This window comes from Mytilus trossulus, chromosome 7 (assembly GCF_036588685.1).
Source record: "Mytilus trossulus isolate FHL-02 chromosome 7, PNRI_Mtr1.1.1.hap1, whole genome shotgun sequence".
Taxonomy (NCBI): domain Eukaryota; kingdom Metazoa; phylum Mollusca; class Bivalvia; order Mytilida; family Mytilidae; genus Mytilus; species Mytilus trossulus.
Window position 1 is genome coordinate 48,581,951 of NC_086379.1, and position 14,901 is coordinate 48,596,851.

Sequence of the window (14,901 nt, forward strand, 5' to 3'; positions counted from 1 at the left end):
AGTATAAACATTTAAATTATTAAAAGTGTCACTCCCACTTGTGTTGAATAAATCACTATTGAAAGATCTTGAAACCAGCTGGTAAAAGTGATAACAATATTTATGGAAGATTCCTATAGAAAATCACTAGTAACCACTTTGAAAAAAAACCAGGTAGACATAAGATTGAATAGAACGAATTTGAGTGTATTGTAAAAAAATAATAGTAAACATTCACAAGGTTCTATTTCTATGAGGTTCTGAATGGGGTTAATAAAACGGAAACTGATGGTAAAAAAAAATATTAAATAGAGAAAAATATGCAAAAAGTATAAAGGATAGAGAACAGTTGCAAAAGTAAAAAGAGTAACTATAGAAAATTAAAGAATAAGGCAAAACCATACTGATTACAGAAATGAATGATATATGGAATAAAAAACATTTCAAAATTATAAACAAATTGACTAGATCAATAATTTTTAATAATGAGAATTTTACTTAACAAGCATCATCTTTAAAGATACTGAAAAATACCTTTAAAATCTTTAGAATTTAAGAATGCAAAAATAAAGGACCCCTATCCATATCTAGGGAAGCATATGACAAAAAAAAAGTATTCCCAATTCAGATTTCCCCATGCCTGACAATGTTAAAGGACAAGGTACGATAAGGCCCATTGTTTGGACCCCCTGTTTTCTCATTTTTCTAAATTTTGTTTTGAAAAGCTACTTATCATGTTGAAATATTCCATTAGGTTTGAAGTTTGTTTGGATGAAATTCAAAACCATTAATTTCAGAAAATGGGTGAGGTTAGGGCATCAAAAACGTCAAGAAAAAAAAATATCGATTTTTGGCCATTGGTTCTTTAAACTTAATAGCGTGCGCCTATGTGACCCGGAAAAAATTGTGGCGATTAAGACAGCAAAAAAAGTTCTCATGACTTTGGAATAAAAAATTCTTGGGTCATGTTGGCATGGTTGGCACAGGCACTAAAAAAAAAAAAAAGTTGTAAAATCACCTGCAAAATGTATTTTAATAACATATTTGAATAATAACAGAACGTTAACCCCCCTCACCTCACCAACTTGTGAAAATTGGTGGTTTTGAAGTTCATCCAAACAAACTTCAACCATAGGAGAATGGTTTAACATAATGAGTAGCTATCTAAACAGAATTTGAAAAATGAGAAAATAGGGGGGGACAAAAACAGGCCTTATCGTACCTTGTCCTTTGATTGAAAGCGTTGGAAAACAGAAAAAGAAAAATATCTTTCTCAGACAGGTAACCCTGCTTGATGTACATGTTAAATGGTTGCTCGCCTTTGTCTTTGTTTTTGTGTCATTTTGTGTGTACTGGTTTCTATTCCATCCAATACAGAATAACCCATCCCCATCCCATGGAAGGAGTTATTTCCTTTTACCAAAATACATTCCTTTGAAATGAATAATCATAATCATAATAAACTGCTGACACAAAGATATGTCTACCCAATTTTGTATTGCAAATGTTGAATAAAAAGACAATGTTTTAAATTTAAAACATTGCAAATTTTCAATTTATTGGACTTATTGAACGTTTTCCGTTGTGAAATAAGGGACTTAATACTTTGAGAAAACAAAATCCTCAACTGAACTTATAAAACATTCCAACAGGTCAAATTTTTACTATTCGGACAGGCAAATAAAATGGTTAAGTTTTACACTTGCAAGTAGTGTAGATAAAGGAACTTATTTATATATAAGGCAAACTATAATAACAATTATCAACTGCATGGAATCATTAGAATTCTTGGGATACTAATTTTCTTTGATTTCCTTGCTACACAAATGTTACATGTGATTTACAAATTTATATGTTCAAAGAAGTACAATTTTGTTATAGGCTTTTTGTATTCAGACTTTAGTAAAACCACAAAAATCAAATATTGATGAAAATACAGTTTTTCCTTAATCAACAAATTGGTTCCCATGAATAATTGAAAAAAGTACACAACATAATAAGAAATACTATTTGTGTAAAAAATTGTGCACAAAAAATTATTCTCTTGCTTTCTGTGATAGCAGTTAATTTAAGAATATTAACGAAAAATAAGTTAACCATTTAAATTCCAGTAGAATTTAATCAACCATGATGATACTTGCATTTACTTACAACTTTTCATACTACATGTATGACTAAACCAATCAAAACACTGTGTTCATAAATCTGTAACAATCATAACTATACACAAAAACAATAACAGATAGACAGTTACCACATGTAAAATAGAATGAATACAAACATTCGTAAACATTACTTATACAGGGTCATAATAAATATATGGTACATTTGTGTCAGTATATAATAAGTTAACAAATTTTATACAATTAAATATTCTAAAATTCTGTACCCAATTTTTTTCTTGAATTCTATACATAATTTTTTTCTTGAATTCTATACATAATTTTTTTCTAGAATTCTATACAATTAAACTGTTCTTGAATTATATACAATTTATTTTTTATCACTTACAATTTTCAGTAAAATCAAACAGACTAGAAGGTTTTATGTAAGTTTATTGTTTTCTACACTTTCCAAATCATAATAATTACTTCAGTAAAATACTACTTGCTTAAATAAATAAGGAAATAATGTGTTCATGGGACACAAATGATGCCCCTGCAGGTTGCATATTGTGTAAAGGGATAAAAGGATATAACTGAAGAACAATAAAAGTGACGTCACCCAGGAAAATATATATTCGATGTACTGTTCCCAGCGTCACCCAAATTTGTACTTGATCTGAGTTTTGTTGAAATAAGTATTGCTTATAAGTTTCATAAAATTTGGTTGAGGCAAACTTAAGTTAGCCAATGGAAAAGAAAATTTCATCATTTTATCCATTTGTAAAGGGGCATAACTCTAGAACAGTTGATGTGACACTACCATCTGTGTTTTGTGGTAATAAGCATGTGTATAAGTTTCATAACATTTGGTTGAGCATCTTTTGGACAAGTGTACAGACATACAGATAGACAAGGGTAAAAGGGAATGCCCCCTCTGTAAAATATGGAAATCTATGTTTTATTTATTTTTTTATGATATTATAATAGTTCTTATGGCATTTAATATTTTTTATAACAAAAGGGTAAAAAAAAGTTATGAATGAATGATAAAATTATTATAGACAATATGTTCCAATATTTACTATTGCATTATATAGTTATCATGGTCACATGATGTATGTATTATAATTATGTGTCATGATTATTGCACTAAGAAGTAGTTACTGAAACCAAACTACTTTCATGAATCTAAATCCTAAATCGTGGAAATAACACCACTAAATTTAAAGGGAAGAAAAAAAGGATAAGCAGTTATGAGGCTTTTTATATTTCCAACTTCAAGGGTCATAACTCCTATCAAACTATATAAACATGCAATATTCTTCAACAACTGTAAGATTGGGAGTCCCTAAAAGTACATTTTTCAAATTGAAATAAACTTATATTTCATCGGTTGCAATGCAAACAAAATTGCATGTTTTGAACATGATTAAAATATTGTTAATATAAAGTTCATATTTAAATAATATCAAGATCAATCAAATGGCTTATACATAACGGCATATTTCATATTATTGATACTTTCTACCATATAAACTTAAATATGTCTAAAATTTCAAATAATAAAACACCAGGCAAAAGGAAGTTTATGTTAGGGAGCTACCATTTGATTTTTATGGGGGGGCTAGGATGAAATTTGAAAAAAATAGGCAGGACAGGAGTTTTGAGTAAAAAAAAAAGGCAGGATGAGACACTTGCCAAAAAAAAAAGTCAGGACGACAATTTAGGTAAAAAAAGTCAGGATAAACTTTTTAAAAAAAAGGCAGGACCGAACAAAGTGAAAAATAAAAAAGGCAGGACAGAGATTACAGCTAAAAAAAAAGGCAGGACAAAAATTTTCATCCTAGCCCCCCCATAAAAATCAAATGGTAGCTCCCTTACTGAATTACATATTAAAGGGGTAGCCGGAGTAAGTTATAAAACATACATTTTTTTCATCACAGCTAGAGTCACAGAGTATCCTTAAAAATGCCTCAGGGCATCAGGTCTGATTTAAGTAAATTTAAACTACATGTATAAGTAGTCTGTTTTGAACATTTCCAGAAGTCACGAGTCATTCTCAATGAGTAGTCAGGTAACAAGAAGACCCCCCCTCTCCCCCCCTAAAACACAGGTCACATGTTGCATTTTTCTGTGTTAGAGACTAAAATACCAGTAGTGGCATTTTCTATGAAAGATTCAATAAATTTCAATCGTTATACATGTAGGACTGATGCACATACAAAATTGCCAAACCCCTCGTTATGCTTTTTAATCTAACATATATGTCATTTTCTAAGTCCATGTTCTGCTATAGAAACCACATAAACTCAATGGGATGACAAAATGAATGTTGGAATTGCACATATCATTAAGTATAAGAAAGATTATTTTAAAAATTACATTAAAGTCATGAAGAAAGATGCAACATGAATGAATGGACAAAAAAAGTCAAATTAACCACTATTTTTATAATAAATAGTAAAAATCAATTTCTTTGGAATTCATATGTAAAAATCGATGATATATTTACAAAAAACTATTATGCATAAATGTAACATGAACTGTATCAGATAACATTATTCCAACGTAAAAAAAAATTTCATGGAAAGTCAAGTTTGTCTTGGGGGAAAAACAATTCCAACATTACCCTTGTTCATTGGACAAGGTTACTCCAATGTGGCCTCTTACATAGATTTATGCAAATGTCACTTATGTAAATCCTATTATATAGCTTGATACTTGATTTTTCTTCCGAAAATAATCTGTAGATTCAACTTAATTTTTCTTCTGAATAATTTATAGGTTCAACAGACTCCAGTAAAATGTGCTATGGCCCACCAAATGATGTATCTTAAAGACAACCCATCAGAATCACTGCACATCTGTACTCTGAATCACCGCAAATTTGCACTATGAATCACTGCACGTATGCGTTCTGAATCACTGCACATATGCATTCTGAACCACTGCACATTTGCACTATGAATCAATGTGCATAGGCACTCTGAATCACTGCACATACATGACATATGCACTCTAAATCAATACACATATGCAATATGTATCACTGCACATATGCACTCTGAATCACTGCACATATGCAAAGAAAGACAATTTGTTTGGAAACAATGTGATCTATACGAACTATTGATTGTACAATCCAGCTAAGGTGTATGCTGTTCATACATGTACATGTATAACCAACAAAATATTTCATATTGCAGTAAGTCCCATTGACATTTGTCCTGGTCTGCCACTTTATTTTCCCTGAATACTGGGCACCATATACACATATTATTTTAATGAAACAGCACTATTTCTATTTATAAAATAAAATCAATGACTCCAGATGAGATATTTTTAGTAATCATGTTTATTTCTATCTTTCACAGGTCATGTGACTTGATGCTAGCTGCTGTAGTTTGACGTGGCTCCCGCCAACAATCGACAGATCCAACCCCTCACTGTCCTTATGATCTGGCTAGGTAAAGCACATGGCTGCAGCTTGGTTACGACTTCTCCACACTGCATCATATAATCAGTTCATAGGTTAAGGAAAATATTGATTGATGCACATATTACTTATTAAAGTTCTTGACAATTATTCCAAATTTTATTTATTGGGGACATTTCTTTACTTTGGATAGACACACTAAACTTTTTAATACGTTAGATAAACACAAGCTGTTTTTGTAGATTCATTATGAATATCATATAAGTTCTTTTAAAAAGTACATTTGCTTCTAATATGTACAATAAATTTTGAAAATATTTTTTTTTTATCAAAGTTTCAGGCTTTTAGGAATAAAGATGTGGTTGCAGTATATTTATCAAATTTCAAAAATTTCAATTTTGACTTTTTAATTAAAATTAGTACAAATAATCTTCATTTATTATCCAACTTAATGCCATCTTTAAAAAGAGGCTTCTATGTACTTGTTTTCAAGCTAAATGAATTAAAATCATAATTCTTTTTTTGAAAAATGCATCTTTTCCAGATATGTCGCAGTTTGATGTTGCAAAAATAACATTTTATGTTAGCAACATCATTACCTCCCCTATTACTTGATTGTAGAACATACATGTAGTATTCTATATCAGTGTAATCCAAGTATGGACAAATAATCTATATTTTAATCAGTTTGACACAATTCAAATAGCAATCTCAATGCAAAATTAGTTCACTATTGACATTATTAAAACTAACCAGGAAGGAAAATTTGCAACTTAAAATAAGGAATTGTGGTAAGATTTCCAATAATGTTACTCAGTTACTATCAAACATGGCCCACATGAAGTGGATTTGACACATGAGAGGTTTAGATACATTGTAGCTATAAAACTAAATTTTATCCCCAATTTCTACATATCAAAATACCTGTGCTAGTCAGTAATATGACAGTTTTTATCTATTCATTAGTTGTTTCAGCTTTTGATGTTGCCATTTCATTAAGGAATTTTGAATTTCCCTTGCAGTAAGTTACTTTTTCTATTCTACCTGTAACACCACTTTTACCATGCATATGTATAATAAATATCTTATCTATAAAAGGATATATGAATGACCATGGTGCTTTACCACCATTTAGATATATCACATAGAGGTATGCGTCTCGAGGTTTTCCCTGAATGGAGTAGTAATATGGTAGAAAACTGTGTGCCTTGAATCTTCGTCTCTCATAAAACCTGATAGCTATGTGGTTTGTGGCCAGTACATGAAGATACACAGCTTTACAGTTTGATCTCTCTTTGGTGGTCAGACTTTGTATCAAACTGTCCAACAGTAGGGAAGCTGAAATATACAAATTATTTTCTTGTCATTTTTACAAAGGATAACCTGTCAGTCCTCTATTAATCATTATTCACAGGTTTTCCAGTTTGAATGGTTTTACACTAGTCATGTTTATGGGGCCCTCTAAAGTTTACTGTTCAGTGTGAGCCAAGGCTCCGTGTTAAAGACTGTACTTGGACCTATAATGGTGTTTTTTCTTTTTACAAATTGTGACTTGGATGGAGAGTTGTCTCATTAGCACTCATACCACATCTTCAAATATCTATGCCAACATGCCTCCTATAGCAGTAAACAAGTATGTATATATAGTAGTTTATTCTTTAAAGCTAAAGATTAAGAGGTATAGAGATAATTATAAATTCTGTAGTTCATTATCATAATTTCTTAAAACATAAGTCATCTATTGAAGTCAACACTAATTTTTCTAGATTATAATATTGTGCACTGTTAAAATAGTAAATGTAAGGTAAAATTAATAAATAATAAAAATAAGTTTCAAGTCTTCATTCACATAATTCACATAAAAGTATGCTAAAAGTATGCTATAAATCTCTAACCTCAATTTCTTGTGAACTTGTTAACTAAAATAAATTATAAATACCTATCCCATGTTTCCTAAAGTCCACTACAACTCCTAAACTTAAAATGTATGCCACCTGAGAAGTTGATGGAAACTGGGGTGCTAGAATGTCTGCATCCTGGTAAAATAACAACATGTTATATTAAAATAAATTTATGTTTCAATGGTGTTGAAATGTCTGCATCAATGTTAAACAAGCTTAAGGACACATTGCATAATAATCTGTGTTTGTTAATGAGTTGATATTTATCGTTAATTCTAATATGATTCAAAATTTCATTAAGTTCTGATCAAACGTTTGGTAGAACTGAATATAAATTTGTACTGTAGTGTGACCATGATTTCTTTAGAGAAAAAAAATGATATTGGCAACTACATGTATCATCTACTTTGTGTCTCTTCTCATTTTGCTGCTTGTTTATTGCCCTTAAACCAATATGATCAGTCAAAACTTTTTGAAAAATTAAAAATATTAAGTTTCATTGCTGTACTGTTACATCACTGTTGCAACTTAATTCCAGGTTATGAAAATGAATGTAGGACAGAAAGTCACAGGACAAAAAGTCACAGACAAAAAGTCACAGGACAAAAAGTCACAATTTAGTTTTTAAAATATTTTTCTTTAAACAAGAAAAAAATAATTTAAAAATTAAAAGTTTTGTTTTTTTCCTTAAGTGTTATACATAAAGCAACTTTGTAATTTAATTTTATTCAATAAATATCTATAATGATCAAATAATTGTTATGAAAACAATATGTCAACATGACATGGTAGTAATATGGCTTCATGGTGCGAAGAAATATCTCACAGTGTTCTCCCCAGGATTTTTGGATAGCACCAGGGTAACGCGTGACGAAATAAATTTTGCAATATTTTGTGTCGCGTTGCGTCGCTTATTTTTTTCTTGTTAGTTTTTGTCATTACCTTTTTGTCTTTGTTTTGTTTACTGTGGTACTGTGTTGTATGGACTTTTGGTCAGAAAATTATTGGTAGAAAAAGTAAATCAATAAACAGTTTGTATACTTTGATATCTTTGAATATAAATAAAAGAAAGCACAATTAGCCTTTAAACTAAAGTCACTTCTTATATTTTGATCAAGCCATTTTGTCCTGATACTTGTACATGTAGTTACACTACACATTCCCCATGTTAGATTTGACCATAACAATTAACTTTGAACAAGACTAAACTTTGATACAGAACCTTCAGTAAATAAAAAACTATTTTCCATAGTTTTACACCTGTTTCTTTTTAACATCAACAGAATTATTTTTTTATGTTAATACTTTGTTACTGACATGAAGGAATATTTTATATTTATCTATAAACTAGTTCTATTTTTGTTAAGAACTATGCTACATTGCTACTGATGTTTAAGCCCTCTTACAGCCATTTAAATGCCCTTTTGAAAAAAATACCAATATAAAATAATATGTCTGCAAACAAATGGAAGTTTTTAAAGACCTTGACTGGCTATACAGCCCTTGCACGGTCGGTTATGTCTGCACTGAGACTACTATAACAACTGTAGTAGTCTCAGCTGTGCATTAATAAAGGTATGATTCTGAAAAATAATTTGCAAAACATTTTTGTTGGTATGTTTCAAGAAAGTATTTATCCTTAATGTAACATTCTAATATAATTCTGCATTCAATTTGAACTTTATTTTTATTTTCAAAGAGAAATTCTATTTGAGGAGCATTTATTTGTAATAAGCAAATTCAGGGGAAGTAACTCCACAATTAATTTCAAACCGGCAAATTATTTTGATAAACACTGGCGTAATAGAGTTCATTAACAAAATGTCTGCTTGTCCCTCACAAGTCTGTTATTAAAATTATGATCTCTTAATTAATTAAAACACAAAAGAATCATGTATATCGATTAATCCAATCATATATGGAAGTGTTTAACGACCTTGACTGGCCTTTCAGCCCTCGCACGGTCGGCTCGGTGCCCGAAGGCGTTTGGTGAGCTTTAAATGATTTGATGCCATGGGTCAGGAACAAGTAGTGGAGGTCGCAATATGTAGGCCGCCATCTTGGTTTTGGTGAGTTGATTTTTCTTTGTTTACTATTTTGATGTTTTTCTTCACTAACGGCTGCTTTCAGGGCCAGTTTGGTCAGCTTGGCAGCCCGCTAGCTTTGTTAAATAAAAATTTATTAAATTTTAATCATTCAAATGAGACTCATTTGAATGATTAAAATTTAATAAATTTTTATTTAACAAAGCTTATGAACAATGTCCTACACTTAAAATGAATAGATGTAAGAAAAAGATAATATTTCAAGATCTTTCTCTTATATATTCAAACAATTGTCAAAGAATTGATTGTGACTTTTTGTCCTGTGACTTTTTGTCCTATCAAATTTGTTACTTTATGTCCTGTGACTTTTTGTCCTGTGACTTTCTGTCCGTTTACCATGAAAATGACTGAAAGCTCTCAAACATGTTTTACCTTACACCACTCTTTATGTGACTGTAATCTAGTTAAATAGTTGACATTTGATGACCATTTATACAATTGTTTACTATATGGTAGTCTTTTTCTCATTGCTGAAGATCTTTAGACAATCAATAGTTGCTCACATCCTCAGATTTACCTTTGGTGGATATTTATTTCAGTTGCTATCATATCCTATCTCCTTCCTTTTTTATTTAGACTGATTTTCACTGTACTAGTTTGAAGTGACAATGTCATAGGTGTGACATGCAAACTTTTTGTGTCATTTTTGCAATACTTGTATAAGAGGGACAAAAGATACCAGAGGGACATTCAAACTATAGATCGAAAAAAACTGACAACGCTATAACTTAATAGACAAACAGACAAATAATTATATACAAGACACAACATAGAAAACTAAAGACTAAGCAACATGAACCTCACCAAAAACTGGTGCTCTGGAAGGGTTAAACAGGTATGATATGTCAACCTTTTGGGTCACTTTTGCAATACTTGTAAATCTTGTAAATGGACTATTGAGACCTTAAAAAGAGAGTGTCTCTTCTATTGAGTAACATACTCAGACTGACCTCTTTGTTCAGAGATGACAAAAGTTTGACCTCTGCTACAACAATACCTACAATCCTGGATTGGAATGTTGCCGCAAGTGAGTAAAACTTTGGATTAGAAGTTATTTCTTGATACCATGTATCTGGATATCTGTAAAAATATCAATAATAAGAGGGTTGACACAGAGATATATCTCGTCTGTAGGTATTTAAGATACATTGTAGTTAAGTCCAATGTTGAAGTTAAAATAGCAATTGTTTTTATATATATGTATTTCATAACATTTAAAAAATACCTTTTATCATTGTTTATAGAACATGTAGAAAAAGTTAATTATTTTTACTCTTTGATATGGAATAACTTTTATTTCAAAAAGATACTATACATATACATCTTTCTCAAATTTCAATTAGCATGCAAATTGAAATTTGAGAAGATGTACATGTATAGTATCTTTTTGAAATAAAAGTTAAAGAAATAAAGTCAAATTTTATAATCAGCCTTTTTTTTGTATATACATGTGTCAATTTATTTTTCTGTGCTTCTGAGTATTAAGGGAAAATGTCTTCTAAAGGAGAATTTTATTAACAACAGTATATCATGTATATTTTGTGGCATAGTGCCTGTTGCAAATGCACGCTTTTAATAAGGTTTTTTACCTCCATTATAAAAATTTGTCCCCTACCCAGTATTGCCGCACTAACCGTGAAGGGGCCTAATATGTCCATCTTGGACTCACCAAAATTGCAGATATTTTTTTATAGCTCTTATGTACATGTATCTGAATGGGGGATAATTTATACATCTTACTCAATAGGGAACCATTCTGTGCAAAGTTTCTTGACCTCATCAATATCTTCTGGACAAAGGAATCGTAACTGGATCTCTCTCTGGACACTGAAGGACAAAGCTGTGCTCATATCTTTGTAGTCATTTCACAATCGAGAACCATTATATCTTTTTATTTCACCATATTTGACATTGACAAATGAAATTTCCTCTTTGAATGCTGTAAAAGAACAATAAACTATTGACAGAGACATGTTTCGCCTATCAACAACAGAAAATTCAATCTGATTGACTGCAGCATTGCTAAATAATTCAAAATTACTGAACCATGACATAGAAGGCAGTGCTTCAAATAATTGTCAAATTGAGATGTATAACATGTATAAGATGCATGTTATCTGAACTACTTAGTATTTGAGGGGGATTATCATCATTATTGTTAACATGGTTAAAGGACAGTGCATTGAAATAGTCGCTTAAACTGATATTTACTGATAGTAATGCAGCTTTATAGAAAATATCATTGATCTACATGCAGAACATTGTACCTTTAAACTTGTTCAAATTGACTACAGCAGAAAATTAACAATTATTGACACCAACAAAGACAACAAAGCCTCCACCAGAAAAGTAACACATCTCGCTACATTAACTTGCATTGCAGGCAAGACAAAAAATTGTATTTTTCTTTTGAAGTAATTTCTGTTTATGCAGAAGGTATTTTACTGGTTCATTGTAATATACACCCTTATACAATGTAATATACACCCTTATACAATGTAATATTACAGTACTAATTATTAGTGTAGAAGATAACATTTTGACAATAAAAGTTTCTTCAGCATGTTCATGATGTTCAGTGATGCTCCTTGACAAAATAAATGAAAATAGAAAATGAAAATAAAAATTGACAAAATAAATGAAAATAGAAAATGAAAATAAAAATTGACAAAATAAATGAAAATAGAAAATGAAAATAAAAATTGACAATTGCAATGAGAAATAATCCATACTGCCATGTCTGCAGATATAGTCAGTATCTTTTTTTTTGGCAGTCATCAGTTAATTTTTTATTTTTTTTAAAGTTTTTAGCAGAAAAAAATTAACTGTTATCACCTGTTCATAGCATTGCCTTTTGGGTTCTTCACAGAAAACAACAAAGAGGAATTCTTATTTGAAATCTTCATGAAATTTTCTGGAGGTTAACAGTCTTTATTAGTTCATAACTTGACTTTCTCATCAGCTTGCCTGGTATCAAACCTACTAAATGTACCTATTCTATTCTATTCTCTACCTGCTTGTCAAAGTCAAGAAAACTCAACTTAAATTTTACCTTCTGGTATGTTAACATGATGTATTGCAATAAAATATTGATATAAAGTTACAGTCTTTCAACTTGTATATTTTTTCAGCTAACATGTTTAACCCTGCCACATTCTGTATGTGCCTGGCCCAAATCAGGGGCGTGTAATTCAGTGGTTGTTTGTTGTTGTTTATCATGATCATGTTGTTTTCTGTTCATTGTTTTGTTTATATATCATGAACATGATGAATATCAGGATGTCCAACATGTCCAACAAGGTGAAGGTTTAGTCAATTTATTGACATTTTGCGTGAGCAGATTTTTAGCTCTCCACAGCTGTTGTGCGCACAATTTAGTCTTCCGGGTGGTTCCAGTCTTTTTATTGTGGACACTAAGAATAAGTTTGAATGTCTACTGGTCATGCTGGAAAAAATTTCAAACCACCAAGTAACAACATAGATTATTAACGATGGGTGCCACATTCTAAGCAGGTTCTGCTTACCCTTCCAGTTCCAGAGCACTTGAGATTACTTCTGTAGAGTTTGAAATTTGTGTTGCCTAGTCATGTTAGTCTTTTAGTTTTCTATGATGTGTATTCATGGTATTGAGTACTATTATTTGACTGTCTGTTTGTGCTTTTTAGCCATGGCGTTGTCAGTTTATTTTCGATCTATGAGTTTGATTGTGTATCTTTTGTCCTTCTTTTGATCATCATCTCAAACTACCTAAAGGTGGAACTAGTCCAAATAATTATGACGTCTGGCAAGGCTATTTTAATTTTTTTTCTGGGACGCCTTCCTACGACTGAGGAAGGCGTCCCAGAAAAAAAAAATAGCCTTGCCAAACGTCATAATTATTTGGACTAAAGGTGGAACTATATCAATTTTGTTGCATTTCTCTTGGTTTTTATGCAGGTGCGTGATTAAATATTTGTATAAAAGTATAAAGTTTATATATCATTAAAAAAAATCATCATCGATTACCCTATAGTTTTCCATTCTTATTAAAAGGATTTTTTATATATTCAGGATAAACATTTCACTACAAGGGCGTCGAAGATAAAAGTAAACATTCCAAAACAGGAAGTAAAATTTTGGAATCATCAAATTGTGTCTAGCACTTTCGTAATCCCCGTTTAACAAATATAAACTTTCCGTACTTTTATGTATCATCATAAAGAACCTAAAGGAGTTATATGAAAAATAAATACATCTGTTTGAGTCTCATATGAATAAAGGCTTGCTCTTAAAGTTATACATTTAAATTTAAATATTTAAAAAAAAAAAATTGATTAAGATCGAAAATGTAATGACATATTTTATCCCTAACAAATCTGAATCTTCTGATCGATTTATTACTTAAAAAATCAGGTGATTTCGGCCCACATAACCTCTGACATTTATTAAGAGAAGAAATCTAATATAGATCTATAAATTCTTGCCAGACACAGCGATAAAAGAAAATTGTTTCATTTTATCTAAAACTTCATATTTTTCAATTAGTTAACGTGTAATGGTCTGCTTTAAATAAAGAAATCGTCTTGAACATGCATATTAAAAATATTTGCCACTCAGTGGCCATGGACGCAACCGGCAACACTCAATCAATCAAGCAAAGGAACTACATTTTGTTTGTATCCTGAAAAATTGCTTTCTGATAAATTTCGTATTCGAAACTTTTTTTTAAATTGTGTCATATGTCATTTTGTGTCTCTGGTTGTGCGAAGCCTTTAGTTAGTAATATGTGACCACTTGAGTATAATAGTAAATATACCTTTGAATAATCCTCTTATGGATGTAATGTTTGACGCTAATAAATTATATTTTATAGCTTGATAGAACTGGTTTTTTACTTAATAGTAGTTGTGCGAAATTGATCGTCAGATATTATATCAGTGAAATCACAGTTGTGACCATATAAAACAATTCTCAGCCAATCAATCAGACAATATGAACTTGCTCATAAGCGAGCTTTCATTTGAATATTTATGGTGGTGGTGGTAAAAAAAATGCAAGATGACAATTCATGTAATAAAATTCAAAACTAATTAAAAAAAATTGCAGGACCGAATATCATGAATATAGTAAAAAACAATAAGGCAGGACAGAGATTACAGGCATGTAGCCAGGAATTTTCAAGGGGGGTCCTAACCCCCCTGGCTACGGGTATGGAGAGTATGGATTACAACTTTAAAAAATGCAGGCCGTGACAACTTTTTTTTTTTATCCAAGCCACCCATAAAAATTTAACGCCAGTAGTTCCCTTAGAAACAGTGACGCATGCTACATATGCTATAGCTATATAGTATAATGTAAATCGTTGATAATTTGTGAGTAGTATTTTCAAAAGCAGT

General features: G+C 30.8%; 1 protein-coding gene across 1 annotated transcript; it reads right to left on the reverse strand.

Moving 5' to 3' along the window:
• Positions 1 to 2,078: 2,078 nt before the first annotated feature.
• On the reverse strand, positions 2,079 to 13,632 carry LOC134725200 (N-alpha-acetyltransferase 60-like). The gene is made up of 6 exons (XM_063588840.1): positions 13,532 to 13,632; positions 11,267 to 11,465; positions 10,477 to 10,606; positions 7,460 to 7,556; positions 6,624 to 6,858; positions 2,079 to 5,607 (listed from the first exon to the last, which is right to left on the reverse strand). Exons 2-6 carry the CDS (start codon positions 11,374 to 11,376, stop codon positions 5,475 to 5,477), a joined length of 705 nt encoding a protein of 234 aa, XP_063444910.1. The 5' UTR covers positions 11,377 to 11,465; positions 13,532 to 13,632; the 3' UTR covers positions 2,079 to 5,474.
• Positions 13,633 to 14,901: the final 1,269 nt, after the last annotated feature.